The 18,881-nt window shown below is 36.3% G+C and overlaps 2 protein-coding genes across 2 annotated transcripts; both read left to right on the top strand.

Annotated features, from left to right (window-relative positions):
• Positions 5,351-5,936, top strand: LOC109132454 (RNA-directed DNA polymerase homolog). Its single transcript, XM_019244066.1, has 2 exons — positions 5,351-5,746; positions 5,928-5,936. The coding sequence occupies exons 1-2, from the start codon at positions 5,351-5,353 to the stop codon at positions 5,934-5,936; spliced, it is 405 nt and encodes a 134-aa protein (XP_019099611.1).
• Positions 6,463-7,139, top strand: LOC104783636 (frataxin, mitochondrial-like). Its single transcript, XM_010508768.1, has 4 exons — positions 6,463-6,680; positions 6,760-6,832; positions 6,941-6,988; positions 7,086-7,139. Exons 1-4 carry the CDS (start codon positions 6,463-6,465, stop codon positions 7,137-7,139), a joined length of 393 nt encoding a protein of 130 aa, XP_010507070.1.

Here is an 18,881-nt window from a genome sequence, read left to right as displayed (position 1 = left end):
GGGATTTTAATGTCAAAGAGTGTTGATATGGTTGGTTCCTAATTCTTCGTGATACAGTATTTATTATGACAAATTTGCATATTTGATCTCCATAATTATTTACTGAATTTGCTCACACATATAGGTGGAACAATTTGTTTGGATACGCTTGTATCATAAACACGACCCGAATAAGGTTATGTGGAACTATTAAGGATCCGCGTGTTTTGTATATATAAGATTACTTCTTTGTCTTCAATTGTTTTTGTTTGTTCTTTCCCTTTTTATTTTGTAGGAGTATTTCATGTCATATATGTTTTATTGTTTTTTTTTATGTCTAAGTGTGCTTCCCAATTAATAGTATAGATAGAAAAGAATGTGAATTTTGCAAAAATAAATATCTCATATATGGACTCGTATACCAGATTGGGAACATGATTTATTAAGTCTAATGTATCAATAAGCAGATGCAAAATCACCTCCGATATATTTACATATTGATGAATTCGAGCTTAACTAAGAAAATTATGCATTCATGTCCTCATCCATCTTAAATTGGATATCTAATGTATGTGTTCCGCTTTGTTTTCAACAAACTTAAACTTAAATGAGTTTTGGAAATCAATTTATTGTGGATAAAAATGAGAAAAAGTCTTTATCCCTATATAACACAAAAAGACAGTCATTATATTTATAATTAATGATCCTGAATTTGGACTAAGTGATTACTCCCTTTGTTTCACAAAGATTGTCATTTTGACATAATGCACACAAATTAAGAAAATTATCTAAATTTCTATTTTATCCTTTATAAATACACTAAATTTTTTCTCTTTCTAATAAATTAGCTCAAATTATAGGGATAAAAATGAGAATTTAATCTTTAAAACTGCATTGAAAACATAAAATGACACTCTTTTGTAACGAAAAAGATGTGTCAAAATGACACTCTTTGTGAAACAGAGGGTGTATAATTTAGTAACATAAAAAAAATACTAATAACCTTAGTGCAGTGGCAGGAAGTAAGTCCATTTGTAGAAGGCACCATCACATTCGGGATCGAATCCCAGTTCTTACAAATGTAGAAATTTGGCTAATAGACCGACGAGTTGTGGCCCAATTATTGACAAAAAAAATACTAATAACATCTACTCTATAAACTAATTGCAAAGGAATCTCAAGGAAAAACAATATATACAACTACCGATAACTCTCATTTAGATCAACTGAAATCAAATACTAAGTCAAATTATTTAAAAATTATCTACTCTGCGTCTCTGCCCTAGTTGTAACATGCACTACACAGTAAACCGAGAAAAAAAATGCACATTCTCCGATCTCTCTACACATGCAAAAGAGAGATATTTTCTTATTAAACATGATTACTTTGACCATAAAGCCCGAAGATGAAAGCCGAGCCGGACAGGCACTTGCCCACTTGTAATAGACATACGTAAAATCCCCTAAACTCATAATTCTACTCGCCTTTATATTTTGGATTCTGGCTTCTGCCAACTTACTTCACCCAAAAGAAAAAACAACTATGAGAATCGTTCCTAAGACAGATAACTACGAAACTGAGCTTGCGGAGCTAACTTTATCCGTTGACGTCTCCACCGCGACTAAGAGAAGAAAACAAGAAGATGAAAAGTGGTTCAAACGGTCCGAAAAAAAGCATTTTATGATTACATTCTTGATGAAGACAATGCTAAGGTTGTATGCATAACGGACGGTGACACATTTGTCGGTCGGGCCATTGTAGAACGGCTCTTGCTCCATGGCTACACCGTTCGAGTCATCGTCAATACGCTAGGTAATATATAAACCATATGCGGGTTGATGGTTCATTACTAAGAGTAATATGAATGATATAGTTACTCATTATGTTTTGTAGATGACCTTGAGAGAGTGAGGGTGATGAAAGATGAGACGTGATGCGGACATCGATCCTACCAACCAAACCGTTGAACCAGATCTTGTACCACATCCTGTACCAGAAGTACGAGAAGGCCCTATGACACGATCAAAGGCTAAACAGTTAAGGATGAGGTTTAACCTAGCCGTTCAAGACATCGTAAGCTTCCTAGAGCTGAAGGACGCCAACTGGTCTGTACCACCATCATGCCGCCACAACATATATGATCACATTGCCGAGGAAGAGCTTGCTGAAGCCTTCACCAAAATGAGCCTTGATAAAACCAGTTCCCCAGGTATGAAACCTCTTTTGGCAGGTCAAGGAACCTCAAGAAGCCAAGAGAAGAAATTGGAGCTGCAAGAGACGTCTGATAAAGCTACACCTCCGAAAGCGATCAAGATAGTGAAGATCAAGACCAAGGCATAGAGGACATGGACGAGCATCAAGAGACTGATCAAGATACTCTAGAGGAACTCCAGGAAGACCCCTACTTCAAGAAACAAGCCAACAAACAAATACAAGACAAGACTCCTGAAGTAGTTCATCGAGTAGTACAAGAAGTGGTTCACAGAACATCTATGGGGCCTAGATCGCATCCAGGTAAGTCCTATTCAATATTTTCGATCCTTGCAGGTTCCACCAACCCCAACAACGGCTAGAAGGCGTGCTCATCAAGAGAGATCAAGTCTACTTTAGTATTTTCTTTAATTAGTTTATAACCTTCCAAAAACAATGGTTTTGTGTTTGATTTTATTTGCTTTCCTTTGTTGCATTATTTTGCATTTATTGTCAGCCTTAGGGCTACCTGAAAGACTCTTATAAAGTCCCCCTATAGCAGTTGTACGGTTTTTACCTTTGATATTAATAAAACGCTGAATTTTCTTAATTTTTCTCTTTAAGTGTTCTTAAGAGAATAAGCTTGTTCTTTGTCTTGTATGTGAGATTCTACAAGGCTAAGTTTGTGTACTGTATTCAGAGACCAATCACATCTCTGTGGTGTACTTCGCTCCGCCAACACTCCTCTTTACCGATCCCACACGAGAGAAGCGACCGCCATCGTGTCAGATCTACATCATCGACCATCTTTCCTTCACAAGAGAGAAGTGACCGCCAGCTTGTGAAGCCATCATGTCTATCCCGATACAAGTCTCACCACCGAGTCTTGTATCATCTGGTATCAGAGCACAATTCACGCTGTTCCCTTGCCAGGTTTATCTCTTCCATTTACTCTCATTTGATTTGTAGCTTTTGTTTTATTTAACAAAATATATATATATATATATATATATTAAGCACCTTAGTTCGTCACAGCCTTGTCTCTAGGTTGTTTTGTTTTATTTACAAACCTTAAATCAAAAAAATATATATATATTGCAGTTTGTTTCCTTAAGTCGTCTGTTTCAGTCTCTGTATTAGTTGTTGTACTAGTTCATCTCGCATTTAAAAAAAAAAAAAAGTTTCTTTTATTTTTCTTTGGGATTTCCTTTCAATTTCTGTGGTACGTTGATACTTTGTTGTTTTTGTCTAAGCGCAGATCCGTTCTAGACACTCACTATGGGAGAAAACGCACAAATACCCCAAGACGCCATGATGCAAATGATGAGAACCCTCATAGAGCAGTTGAGAGGGCTTGGCGATAGGATAGGCCATTTGGAGCAACCTCAGCCGAGGGTTGATGATGGACCAGTCCCAGAACGTAGGAATGTCCGCAACGAGGAGGAAGAATCCCTTGACATGGATGACGATGATATTGATCCACCACCAGATCCATTATGGCGTCAACATCAGCGGAGAGAAGATCCTTTGATGCGGAACCGCGCTCGAGAGGTAGAACCACGAGAACAAAACCGAGATGTCAAACTAATACCTCCTACTTTTGCAGGAAAGTCTAATCCGGAGGTTTACATGGACTGGGAGAGACGTATGGAATACATATTCCAATGTTATGGCTATGGAGAAGCTCGAAAAGCAGCCCTCGCATCGGCACAGCTCACCGACAATGCCTTGTCATGGTGGGATAGGACGGTAGCCGATAGAAGGAGGCAGCGGTTTGCTACCATCAGCAGTTGGGGAGATATGAAGTACCTCTTGAGGTTGAGGTATGTCCCTGATCATTATCAACGAGACTTACAAAAACGTTTTAGAAAATTGTCTCAGGGAACAAGGACTGTGGATGAGTATTTTGAGGAGTTTGAGAATCTCATGAACTCTTTGGAGCTAGAAGAATTGAGTGAGTCCCTAATGGCTCAGTTCATTGATGGATTGCAAGAGTGTATAACCCGAAAGGTGGAGACATCGAACTACAGCAGCCTACATGAACTACTTCACAAACCTGTACAAGTGGAGCAACAAATCCAGCGTAAGATGTCATTAAGGAACCGTACTAGAAACAACACACCTTGGAATGCAAGCAACAGCCGGAGCATGGACAAAGGCAAAACCGTAGACAACGACTCTAGGTTCAAGAACAAGTCTAGTGAGGCACCTAAAACCTCTAAACCCGAACCAGGTAAGTTCCCTAACACTAGTCAATCCCGTACCCGTGACATTACTTGTTTTAAAAGTCAAGGCAGGGGACACATGGCGAGACAATGTCTGAACCAAAGGATGATGATTGTCACACCTAGTGGAGACTATGAGTCTCAAGATGAGCAAGATGAGTGCTAAACTGATCCAGAGAATGACGTGGAGTATCCCGACGTAGGAGAACTCCTTGTGATCCGGCGTATGCTAAGTGTACTTGTCGACCCCGAGGAGAAAGTACAAAAGGAAAATATATTCCACACTCGATGCACAATCAAGAACAAGGTATGTAATTTGATTATTGATGGAGGTTCTTGTATTAATGTTGCTAGCAAGTATATGGTTGACAGATAGGTCTTCAGAAAACAAAGCATCCGAGTCCATACAAACTTAGGTGGCTTAACGATGACACCGAGCTGAAATTGCTGAACAAGTTACTGTATCATTCAGCGTCGGGAAATACCAGGATCAAGTCATTTGTGATGTAGTTCCAATGAGGGTCGGACATCTTCTTCTTGGAAGACCATGGCAGTTTGATCGAGCTATAACTCACGACGGCCGAACAAACCATTATACTTTCACGCACAATGACTGTAAGTTCAACCTTGCCCCTTTAAGTCCTTCTGAAGTTCATGAGTTGCAAAAACACATGAACAAAGAGGTCGAGGTAAGGACTTCTAACCTTTATTTGAGATCCAATGAAATTTGTAAAACCATGAGTGCCCAAGGCACCGTGCTACTAATGTTGTTCAAAGAATGTTTAAGTACAGGTACAAGTGAGCTTGAACTACCCGCTGAAGTACAAGCTGTCCTAGATCAATACAAAGACGTGTTTCCGGAAGAGATACCCCCAAGATTACCCCCTATTCGTGGCATTGAACATCAGATCGATCTTGTACCAGGTTCTGCTCTACCTAACAACCACCTTACATAATGAATCTAGAGGAAACTAAGGAGCTAGAGAAGCAAGTGCGTGAACTCATGGACAAAGGGTACATCAGAGAGAGCCTCAGCCTGTGTGCGGTACCAGTTCTCTTGGTTCCAAAGAAGGATGGCACATGGAGGATGTGTGTATACTGCCGAGCAATCAACAACATCACCATCAAATATCGACATCCTATCCCGAGGCTAGATGACATGTTGGACGAGTTAAGTGGTGCAATCGTCTTCTCCAAAATTGACTTGAGGAGCGGCTATCACCAGGTCCGAATGAGGGAAGGCGTCGAGTGGAAAACCGCATTTAAAACCAAGCAAGGTCTCTATGAGTGGCTTGTCATGCCATTTGGGTTAACCAACGCCCCAAGCACCTTCATGCGACTAATGAACCAGGTTCCAAGGTCATTTATTGGTAAATTTGTTGTTGTTTATTTTGATGACATAATTATTTATAGTAAGTGCCATTCTGATCACATTAAACATCTAGGGTTAATTTTGAAAACGCTTCGGAAGGAAGGCCTTTATGCTAACCTAAAGAAGTGCTCCTTTTGTACTGATAAGTGTGTGTTCTTAGGTTTTGTAGTGAGTAAACAGGGCCTATAGGTGGATGAGGAGAAGATTACACTTCAAGAAAACATGGAATTGCCGACTGCAAGTTGTGACTTAAAAAGCAGTCGCTAAATTTAGCGACTGCATTGCGATTGTTTTGCTACTGAATGGCTATTAAAATAAAACAGTCGCCAAGTAGACGCTAATTCGAGACTGATGCATAATGTTGCAGTTTAGTCGCCAATTTGCGACTAATTTCAAGATCAATTTGACAGTCGCCAAACATTGCGACTAAGCAGCTACTCATTAGCGACTGATATATTTAGTTTGGGCCTTAAACCAAATTTGGGCCGTAACAAAACGGCGAAAACCCAAATCGATCTCATCCTCATCCCCGAGATACCCTAATCCCTCATTCTCTTCATCCGCCGAGAAAACCCTAGATCTCAATTGCTCTCAATCGAGAAAACCCTAAATCTTCATCCCCGTCCTTGTATCAATCGAGACAACCCTAAACCCATTATTAGGCCCAAATCGACAGAATTTAGACAGAAGCAGCCATGGCTACAACTTCAAGGTTTCTACGGAAATTGCCGAGGTTTCTCAAGCTTTCTCCAACCCTTCTCCGTAGCAATGGCATAAGGTATTCAAGCAATTTGGTTCAGGATTCTTTAGAACCTTTGGAATTCTTTTGGCGAATAGGATCTCTAATCCGCAATGATTCTTTAACTTCAAGAAGTTTCTCCTCTTCTCAAGGTCCTACTTCTGTCGATTACAGGTACTTTAATCCTCATTTGTTGTTATCTGATTTCGTTAATTTCATGAAAATTTTGAAACAAACGGGAAGAATAAAACAGTTCGGTTTTGCAGGAGGATGAGTTTCACAAATTAGCCAACTTCACTATAAATGATCTCCTTGCGAAAATTGAGGTATTTAAATAAAGCTGGAGCCTTTTTTTAATTATCTCTAGGGTTCCTTGTGTTACTTGAGATTGCAGTAGCTTATACTATGTTGATACTTACATGATTCATGTTCAGGATTATGGTGATGATGTTCAGATTGATGGTTTCGACATTGACTATGGGGTAAAAGATAAACTCTTTTTAAGTCTTTAAGATTTTGTTCCTAGTTTCGATATCCATTTGTGCTTATTAAGTCAGTTCTTTTGATGTTTTCCAACAGAACGAAGTTCTCACCCTTAAGCTTGGATCGTTAGGCACATATGTGGAATTTTGATGTCTGCTTGCTGCCTTCTTGTTGCTAACTTTAGATGTCTAAATGGAATTTCGCTGCTGATGTTCAAAGTTAGGTTCCTTCACTATTCCTCCTTCCTTCATGTTTATGAAAACTTTTGTAATATTTGTGACTTGTACTCTTGGATGTTTTTTGGAACTTATGTTGGATGTAAAATTAAATTTATATCTTTGTTTAATTTTATGTTTGTTATGTTTTAGTTATAGTTTTCATAATCAGTTTTGGTATTACAAAATCAAATAATTCTTTTTTACCAAATTTTTATTAAAAACATGATAATTAAACAGTCATAAAACAGTCACCGAAACATACACAAAACAGTAACCAAAACAGTCGCAAATGAGTAACCAGATCGATCGCTAAAGCGTTGCAATTGAGTCGCTAAATTTAGCGACTGTTTGGTGATGGAAGAACGACCACAATTTTCAGTCGCCAATTAGTAGTTCCGTGTCGACTGTTTAGAGACTAATTATTTTAGCGACGCACTGTTTACCGACTACGCATGTCAGTCGCCAATCAGTCGTTACTAAGTAGTTTGCGACTGTATAGTGGCTGTTTTTGTAGTCGGCGATTCCATGTTTTGTTGTAGTGTTAAGGCAATAAGAGAATGTCCTACTCCAACTTTGATTGGACACGTTCGCAGCTTTCATGGCCTCGCAAGCTTCTACAGGAGGTTTGTCAGGGATTTTAGTACAGTGGTTGCACCAACGACTGACGTGATCAAGAAAAACGTGCCTTTCTCATGGGGAGAAGCTCAAGAACAGTCCTTCAACACGTTGAAAGAGAGGCTCACACAAGAACCGGTCTTAGCCCTCCCAGATTTTGAAGTTATGTTTGAAGTAGAGTGTGATGCATCAGGACTTGGAATTGGAGCTGTACTACATCAGAGAAAAAGACCCGTGGCTTTCTTCAGTGAGAAGTTGAGTGGAGCTACGTTGAACTATCCGACCTACGACAAGGAGCTTAATGCCTTAGTTCGAGCACTGGAAACATGGCAACACTACTTGTTTTCCAAGGAATTCATCATTCACACCAATCATGAAACACTCAAGCACCTCAAGGGTCAGACTTCACTAAAGAGGAGACATGCGAAGTGGTTGGAGTTCATTGAGACATTCCCATACGTGATAAAGTGTAAGAAATGCAAAGAGAATGTGGTTGTTGATGCTTTGTCAAGGAGGCATGCTCTTATAGCTACTATGGAGGCTAAAGTAATGGGTTTTGAGCATATCAAGGAGTTGTACAAAGATGATCCAGAATTAGGAGAGTGCTACAAGGAGTATGGCAAAGGAGCATATCAAGCATTCTATCTACAAGATGGGTTCCTATTTCGAGACAAGCGGTTGTGTATCCCTCAAGGGTCCATGCGAGAATTGATACTTACCGAAGCACATGGTGGAGGTTTGATGGGTCACTTTGGTGTCGACAAGACCTTGGCTGTGGTAATGGAACACTTCTTTTGGCCCCATCTCAAGAAAGACGTTGAGAGATTTTGTGCTCGATGCATTGTTTGTCACAAAGCAAAATCCAGGTTACATCCTCATGGTCTTTACTTACCATTACCTATTCCTAACGCCCCTTGGGTAGATATTTCTATGGACTTTGTCTTAGGATTGCCAAAGGTTAAACACAAGGATTCAATCTTTGTTGTTGTGGACCGGTTCTCCAAGATGGCACACTTCATCCCATGTGACAAGACCAATGATGCGACTCAAATCGCAAATTTGTTCTTCAAGGAAGTGGTGCGCCTCCATGGAATTCCAAGGACAATAGTCTCCGATCGTGACACCAAGTTCTTGAGTCACTTTTGGAAGACACTTTGGAGAAAGTTAGGTACCAAGCTTCTATTCTCTACAACTTGTCATCCCCAAACGGATGGACAAACTGAAGTGGTAAACCGAACTCTCTCTACTTTACTTAGAGCCACTCTTGGTAAAACTATGGCAACATGGGTTGATTGCATTCCTTTTATTGAGTTTGCTTATAATCTTGTTGTCCACTCGGCTACAAAACTATCTCCTTTTGAGATAGTATATGGAATTAACCCTTTGTCTCCATTAGATTTAGCACCCTTGCCTCAGATAGAACAGGTTTGTCAAGATGGGCTAAGAAGAGGAGAAATCATCAAGAAGTTGCATGACAAAGCCAAAGCAAATTTGGAAAAGAAGAATGCTGACAACAAATGCAAGGCTGTTCGGGGAAGAAAGGAGATGTTGTTCAAACCAGGAGATTGGGTCTGGTTGTATATGAGGCCTGAGAGATTTCCAACACAACGAGCCTCTAAGTTATCACCAAGAGGCGACGGTCCATTTAAAGTTCTTGAGAAGATGAATGACAACGCCTACCATTTGGAACTACCAAATGAGGTAAAACTTTCTCACACTTTTAATGTAGCTGACCTGTCTGCTTATGATCCAGGAGATTCAGTTTTGAGGACAAAACCTTCTGAAGAGGGAGGGAATGATGCGGACATCGATCCTACCAACCAAACCGTTGAACCAGATCCTGTACCACATCATGTACCAGAAGTACGAGAAGGCCCTATGACACGATCAAAGGCTAAACAGTTAAGGATGAGGTTTAACCTAGCCGTTCAAGACATCGTAAGCTCCCTAGAGCAGAAGGACGTCAACTGGTCTGTACCACCATCATGCCGCCACAACATATATTATCACATTGCCGAGGAAGAGCTTGTTGAAGCCTTCACCCAAATGAGCCTTGATCAAACCAGTTTCCCAGGTATGAAACCTCTTTTGGCAGGTCAAGGAACCTCAAGAAGCCAAGAGAAGACATTGGATCTGCAAGAGACGTCTGATACAAGCTACACCTCCGAAAGCGATCAAGATAGTGAAGATCAAGACCAAGGCATAGAGGACATGGACGAGCATCAAGAGACAGATCAAGATACTCTAGAGGAACTCCAGGAAGACCCCTACTTCAAGAAACAAGCCAAGAAACAAATACAAGACAAGACTCCTGAAGTAGTTCATCGAATAGTACAAGAAGTGGTTCAGAGAACATCTATTGGGCCTAGATCGCATCCAGGTAAGTTCTACTCAATATTTTCGATCCTTGCAGGTTCCGCCAACCCCAAATGGCTAGAAAGCGTGCTCATCAAGAGAGATCAAGTCTACTTTAGTATTTTCTTTAATTAGTTTATTTACTTTCCAAAAACAATGGTTTTGTGTTTGATTTTATTTTCTTTCCTTTGTTGCACTATTTTGCATTTATTTTCGGCCTTAGGGCTAGCTGAAGGACTCTTATAAAGTCCCCCTGCAGCAGTTGTACGAATTTTACCTTTGATATTAATAAAACGTTGAATTTTCTTACTTCTTCTCTTTAAGTGTTCTTAAGAGAATAAGCTTGTTCTTTGTCTTGTGTGTGAGATTCCACAAGGCTAAGTTCGTATACTGTATCAGAGACCAGTCACATCTCTGTGGTGTACTTCGCTCGGCCAACGCTCCCCTTTACCGATCCCACACGAGAGAAGCGACTGCCATCGTGTCAGATCTACATCATCAACCATCTTTCCTTCACAAGAGAGAAGCGACCGTCAGCTTGTGAAGCCATCATCTCTATCCCGGTACAAGTCTCACCACCGAGTCTTGTATCAAGACGACTAAGTTTTATGGGAGGATCGAAGCTGTGTCGGCCAAGTTAACAGAAATAGAGAGCTTAGTTGATGCATTTGATGGGTGTTACGGCGTTTTCCACACTTCCGGTTTCATAGACCCCTCTGGGGTCTCTGGCTACTCCGTACGTGAGCTCTTTTTATACTTTACGTTTCACAGTTCCACGTCTTATTATTTTTAGAATTTAGCAAATTTAGGATATCTTTAGAATACGTTTCACAGTTCCACATTTCACAAAAATTCAGGCCGATCCAAAATATTTTGATATCTAAAGTGAACGCCCAAATTAAATTGCGTTGCGCATTTACAAACAAAAATAGAAAAACTGTTAAAAATCTCCTTAGGCAAGACTTAAACTCATCACCTTTTGCCATTAAGAGAATGAGATGAACGCATGCAAAATGTTGTATAGACATATCAAAATGTGATAATAATTTAGTTTTGTATTTTCAGAAATATATGGCTGAGATAGAAGCAAAAGTTAGTGAAAACGTGATGAACGCGTGTAGCCGTGTACGATGACACAATCGGTGAGGAGATGCCTCATGACTTCTTCCTTGCTAGCTTGCCTATGGCAAAACAACACGCAGTTGGATCGCCGTTCTGTGATTGTTCACTCTAGCTGGAGCGACGAGTCTCTTTGCAAGGACAAAAAAGTAGTTTTCCCTCTAACATTAGTAGTTTTTGATTCTTGATTTATACTATTTATTTTATTTTTACGTATGAATTGTTGTCTGATATTTACGCATAATTCTTGGACTATATTGTGTAGCTGTGGTATGCATTAGGGAAGCTCAAAGCAGAAAAAATTGCATGGAAGATTGCAGAAAATAAAGGATTCAAACTCGTAACAATATGTGCGGCTCTTGTCACGTCCCCTAACGTACTTCAACATAATCCTACCCCTACAATAGCTTATCTTAAAGGTATGTATTACTAGTTATTTTCATTTATCTTATATAATTTAACTACATAAATTCTATAAATGATAATTGTTCATTTTTGCCACGGTAAACTTTAAATAACATTATTAAAAAAAACTCAATAATTAATGGAAAATTTAAAGTTGTACGTGGTGTATGAACTTGGGAATCTTAAGGCAGACAAATGAAATGTCTTGTATACTATTTATTTGATTTGGTCATTTCGGGGATAATGTTAAAAAAGATAGGAGTCTCTGTCTTAATTATGAAGATAGGAGTCTCTGTCTTAATTATGAGCTTTTTTTTTAAAGAACATGAGCTTCTTCACAATATTTGAAATGGGCTCTTGCATACACTTTTTTTCTTATAAGTTAATCTTATTATATAGGAGGCGAGGAGATGTATCGAAATGGTGTACTAGCCACCGTGGATGTTAACACGCTAGCAAAAGTACATGTGCGGGTATACGAGGAAATGAATAAGGCCCCGTTTGGCAGGTATGTTTGCTTCGACAATGTTATAACAGGAGAATGCGAAGCAGTTGAATTGGCAAATGAGACAGCGATTAATCTATAAAGGATTCGAGGGGACAAGTATTATTATTGCTACATGGACCGTACGAACCCGTTTTGCTTGTCAAACAGAAGACTTTCTTCCCTAATGTCTACTATATATCCGATTAGTTGTCTTGGGGGTCTTAATTATATTTGCTTAGTTTGTGAAGTGTTCCTTTTTTTTTGTTAATGTGTTTATATATATATATATATATCAATACTCTCAACTTAAGGACAATGAAAAGCAAATAATTAACAAGAGTAAGAGAAAATGACAACGGCAAAAAATATTTGAATTTTGGGCATAAAGAGAGTTGGTCGACATTGAAGAAACTAAAAGGTTTCATGTCTTAAACAAAAATCAAAGCAAGCAAATGTATTATGATGAATCAAAATCTTCATTACAAAAATGAAACTAATCTATGTTTTAAAAAGGACATTTTGATGAGTATAAAGCAATGAACACACTTCCTTAATGGTGGACGGGGAAAATAATTTTTCTTAGGCTTCATAATCTTCATAGGGACATCAAGCAAACACCATCATATGAGAGAATTACGACAACAACTAAATAGCTCATATAATGGCAGGTGTAGGTGGCCGACCATATTGGTCTGCAAACAGAAATTGGAGGCTATTTTGAAACGCCGGGAATCTAAGTTACGTCTTTAAAGGTTAAATTTATTTACAAGTCCAAAGCAAGCTGATAAGCACGTGTGAAGGATAAGGGGATTAATGAGTAAATAAATATCAGAGATCACACGTGTGATAGGTTAAGGATAAGCGTGGAAAAGAAGCTGAGGTTTGTAAAGAAGGAAAGATCACAGAGAAGGCATGATGAATGTTGTGAGAGGTTAGGTGACATTAGGCTACTGGTAAAGAGAGGCATCCGAGGGATATGAGCGAGGATTGTCGATCTCATCTTTTACTTTGTTCTACATAATCTATCTGTGTAATCTGATGAGAGTTTTGAGTGTTTAATTACCTCTTGTTGTTTCTCTGGATTTAAGCTTGTATTGAGATATAAACAAGTATGTTATGAGCCAAAGCCTTCGCCTTAGCTCTAGTTGTTACACTCGTTGTTTAAACTTAAGAACAAGAGATTAAGAGCTAACTTCCCTTTAACCCAACTCTCTCTTTGAGAATTAGGTTAATTGTTGGAAACTTGAAATTCTCATTAGCATAAGAGGGTTCTTATATAAACTTACAAACCCACCTATATTTCCTATATTCAAAGAAAATTGTATTAAACCTTAAATCTAATTTAAAAAGGAATCAAACCATCTTATAATATAATTCTAATAGAATATCAAAACCCAATAATCGTATCAAAGTATAAATGGGAAAAGCTTTTAGTTCATCGAGTTTACAAGCTAAAAAAAGTTTATCACAAGCACAATTAGCAACACCACTTTCTCACCAGACTTCACATAATTGTTAAATGGTTTAAAAAAATAAACTTTATGATTACAAAATAAAGAAGAAGAAAAAAAACTGAGAAAAACAGACTAGAAGAGGGCGAGTGCTCATATTGACATATTCTATTAAGACCAACTCCAATCCATCTCTATTTCTACCTCCAAACTCTATTTTGGAGAAAAACCTTCTCCAACCCCACTCCATTTCCATCTCCAAAATGGAGATCTCTATACTTGGAGACTTTTAATTCATTTCTCCATTTTGGAGTTGAGCTTTTTTATTTGCAAACTAGTCCCTTAAATTTATATAGATTTATATTTTATATCTAAATACAGTTAAATATTATTATTTTCTACTTAAACTTATAAATAATAATTTTAAAAATCAACAATTAACAAATATAACATAGAAAATAGACAATACAAACAAAGGTACAAAATAACATTACTACCAATAAAATTTAAAACACATAATATGACTTAAACTGAAGATTGAAAACAACTTAATACAACAAATACTAATAATTGATGAATGTTATGTAATGTAATGTTGTTCAATAATAAATTTTAAATGTAAATAACATGCTAAAATTTGTCTTTTTTGCTAAAATAAAATAATTGGGTCAAATTTGTAATTTTAATAAATAAAGGATCATTATATAAATTAATAATAAGATATACGAAGAATATTCTAAGAATATTCTCTTTTGGAGTCAAATATGGAGAAATAGGTTGGAGTAAAACCATCTCCAAAATAGAGTAAAAAATGAAGAAATGGGTTGGAGATGCACTAACGTGAGTCTTTCATGCCACTATGGCTATTGGTACTAGGAATTACTTTTACAATCATCGCAACCAACCCCTATTCAGATCCAACTTGTCTTCTACACACCAAAAGTATATGGAAAAAGGTAACGGAAGGGTCAGAGTATTGCATAATATGCTCAAAGAAGAGGCTATCAAACTCTTCTCATACAAGAGGTGTTAGAAAATAAGCATTTATCATCCTCGCCACATAACCAAAGTATTAAGTGTTCTAAAGGTTTTGTGAGTGAGAGCAAAACACAACAAAGAAGAGAGATGAGATGAATTTGGCCTTTAAAGAGAAACTGTAGCTAAGATTTCAACACCTCTTTAGAGTAGGCTTAGGATTAATATCCGTTATCCGTGGATATTCGTATCCGCTTCGAAAAAATGGATACAGATACAGATAGTGAAGAAGTGGATTATTAATATTAGTTATTTTTGCTTTAAATGTATTACATAAATTATAAAAAGTGATATTATTAAAACAGTATTAGAAAAGTGATTTAGTAAAATGTTCGTAGTTCAATGTGGATATACTATTTACTCATGCGGATTTCATTCATAAGATGTTTTTTCTTGATTAAGAATCTTTAAATCTCTGTCTAGCATAGCGGAGTTAACCATTAAACCAACATAAAAACTATTAATTTATTTTCTATATTATATATGTAACCATAGTTTGGAATTAATTAACTTAAAATTATATCCATATTTATTTTATGAACTACAAAACATTATATATATATACATATATATATATATATATATATATATATGTTATGCCTATCAAGTTCTGAGTCAAAGTCCATATTAACACATTCTTACTTTTCCAACAACTAATCTTATTATATAAAGTCTGATGTCAAAGTTACTCATTAACAAGATTGTGACACGTGTCAATTGTATCATTCAGATGTTGACACATGTCAATTCTAAATTTATTAAAAAATTTAAAAATAAAGGTTTTTTTCTCTATTTTACATTTATATAAAACCTTTTTAATACACTAATAGATCCTGCATAAAACAATTAAAAAATGACACTAACAACCCCTTATATATGAGTGTTATTAAGCGGATAAAAATTAAAAAAATTTATTAAGAATAATACACTAGATACGAACCCGCAATACACCGCGGAGACATTTTTTATTTCTAATTATTTAATTATGTTATACTTTAGAGTTTTAATAATGGTATATATGTTTATACATATAATTGTATTGGGTGTGAATGGTTGCAGCGGTTGGGGCGAACAAATTCATCTGCGGATTAGACTGCTTTTTATTTAACATTCATTAAGTGTAATCTGTAGTGGTGTGGTCCAAAGGGAATATATATATGTAAGATATGATATATATGTGATATTTTTGTTTTAAAATATGATGAAATATTTAACTTTTCTATCATCTAAACTGTTCTTAATTTTTTTGGATATTAGTAGTACATATATATTATTCTTATATTATGAACATCAAGATGTATAGTTTTATTTTGAATTCTACTTTTCATATGTCACATATTTTATATTTTGCTTTTATTTTTTATTCATTTTAAGATAAATAATTCACATAAAATTATTATGTAACTATTTTCCAATGTGTATTCACTTATTAATATTATTCTAATCATATATCATTTATCAGTATATAGTTAATTAACATATATATATAATATGTTTATATTAATTTATTAAAACTAAATTATTGTGAATTATAAATATATATAAGTTAGGTTTTGGTCTCATTTATATTGGTATAATTGAATCATTTCCATATGATTTTTATATATGACTTCATTAATCATCTCGAAAAGCATATTTAGTTTTCGATTAATCATCTCGAATAATATTTATTTTCATAGTGAATCTAAATAATATAATGAATAATAGGTAAGTTTTCTTGCATTTGTATGACAGTGGAAAAACTATTGAAGGAAATAAGAAAGCGATAAAGCCATAATTGAGGGAAATGTTTTTATAATTTTTGTACAAGTTTTGGTAGATACTTATTTAAAAGAATATTTATGTAATATAAACTATTAAATAATCAATTTATTCAATAAGTTACTAAATTCTTTTAAAAGTATATAATTATATTTTGTTATATTAATTTCAAACTCACGCGACGTGACGGGGGAAGGACGATTGTTTAAAGAGATTTGGAGTGTTTCTCAGGAGAAAGAAGAATAACATTGCGACTTTTTCCAGAAAGACTTGTAATTGATAAAAATCCATGTTTAGAAATCCCCAAATAAAATCACATTAATCTACCATATATCTATATATTATTCTACAAAAAAAAACAAAAATCCAATATTTATTATCTGATAACAAATGCAAAAAATAAACACATTTTTAAGTTATAAACTATATATAAAACATAATAAGAAGAAAAAAACAGTGTTTCATGTTATAGCATAGGGCCAAATAAAATGATTAATTAATACACAATATTGAATGATTGGAAATTTAGAAACCAAATAAAATAAAAATTATTATTCAAAATACAATAACTAAAAAATTCTCCCGCCGTACAAACCTCGTTATAACTAGAGAAAACCATGTTTGACCCACAAACGACATTGACATCAACTCCAATACCCAATAAACATTCCTTGTTCCAAAGAAATCACAATCATGACTTGTTCAAAGAAAACCAAACTGGGACAACGATGTAATAATTCGCAAAATTTTCAAAGCCAACGTCGAGAGTCAATACATTTTTGGAGTCTATCAATCCTCCGTATAGGTCCTTGATCTTTCTCTCCACGACACTAATGGATTCTTCCTTTTTACTAACAATTGTTGTTGCTGCAATAGGCTTCCTCGTGCTTTATGGAAATTTCATATTCTATCAAGACAACAAAGATCTTGATTTGTCTTCTCCGTTATGTCTTTCATCACCTCCATCTTCTTTGTCTCGCAACTGGATCCATGATGTTTTGTTCAACTTACAAGAGCGATTAGAGGATCTAAAATCGCCGTCGTCTTGTTCTCGAGGAACTACGCTTCTTCAAAATGGTGTCTTGATGAATTGGTTGAGATTATGAAATGCAGGCGAGAGTTAGGTCAAATAGTGATAGCCATTTTTTACAAAGTGGATCCTTCTAATGTACGTAACCAGACCGAAGATTTTGGGAAGGTTTTTAGAAGAACTTGTGGCGGTAAAACAAAGGAGGAAATTAGGAGGTGGAGAACAGCTTTGGCAGAAGTAGCCACAATTGCTGGTTACCCTTCAACCAACTGGTTAGTCTTTTTCTTCAATTTAAGGGCATACAAATGTTATAAGAAAAAATCAATATGTAGATTCTATGAGGAATCATGAGCACCCCAACTAAAGCCTAACTGGGAATGAGTGGACTGACCAATGTTTCTTATAAACTATTGTTGGTCCTTTGCGACACTGTTCCTACAAAAATTTCTAACATTTTGTAGCTTAATTGTAAACAGTATTAAGGCAAAGAAAAACACTTTTTGCATGTCAAACATGTTATTTTTGACCATTGCTTGATGCGCTGCATGCATTGATATATCCAGGAACACAGAAGCAGCCATGATCGAGAAATATAGCCACTGATGTTTCAAGAAAACTGACTCTTTCCATGATCATCAATTGGTGTCAACGACTTAGTTGGGATGAGAGCTCATATGGAAAAGAGGAGTCAGTTGTTAAGCCTAGATTTGGATGAAGTGAGGATAATAGGGATTTGGGGTCTTCCCGGGATTGGTAAAAGCACAATTACAAGATTTCTGTTTGGCCAACTCTCTAACGAATTCCAGGTGAGTGTCTATGTCAAGAATATCAAACCGCTTTATACAAGACCCAATGCGTTCCTTTGAGACTAAAGATTATAGGTTCCTACTTCCAGGAAGGAGGAGTGGATTGATAATATTGATCAATTTTGAAAACGAAGTCAAATCACTTAACAAAAAGTGTGCTAGTGCCTAGTAGGTGGTATACTTGAATATTTTTTTTTTCTTTCTTGAAATTCTCTAGGAGAAATTTGATGTAGTAATATACAGACATCATTGCATCATTGCTAGTTTGCAACATTTTTTTTCCCAGCAGAAAATGCGACATCATTGCTAGTTTGTTACATTTTTTTTCCCAGCAGAAACTGCAACTCCGAAATCAATAAACTTACGTGGGAGAAGATAGAACCTCGTGTTACAGCGGTTTCTAGTTTTCTACAAAAGAATCAACAGTATTGGTTGACTTTAGAGAAGACTTATTTCTATGACCTTGTTTAGTTTGTGAAATGTTGTATCTCTTGTTGGGTTTTCATATACAAAATGACGATGAAAAAAAAAACAATAAGAGAATCTGAAATGCAAATCTGAAATTTAGGTTACAGTCCGACGACCTTTGAAATAATGAGACTGAAAGATT

Source organism: Camelina sativa, chromosome 4 (assembly GCF_000633955.1).
Source record: "Camelina sativa cultivar DH55 chromosome 4, Cs, whole genome shotgun sequence".
NCBI classification, from domain to species: domain Eukaryota; kingdom Viridiplantae; phylum Streptophyta; class Magnoliopsida; order Brassicales; family Brassicaceae; genus Camelina; species Camelina sativa.
Note: the sequence above shows the minus strand (reverse complement) of the source record. Positions and strands in the feature narration are given on the sequence as shown.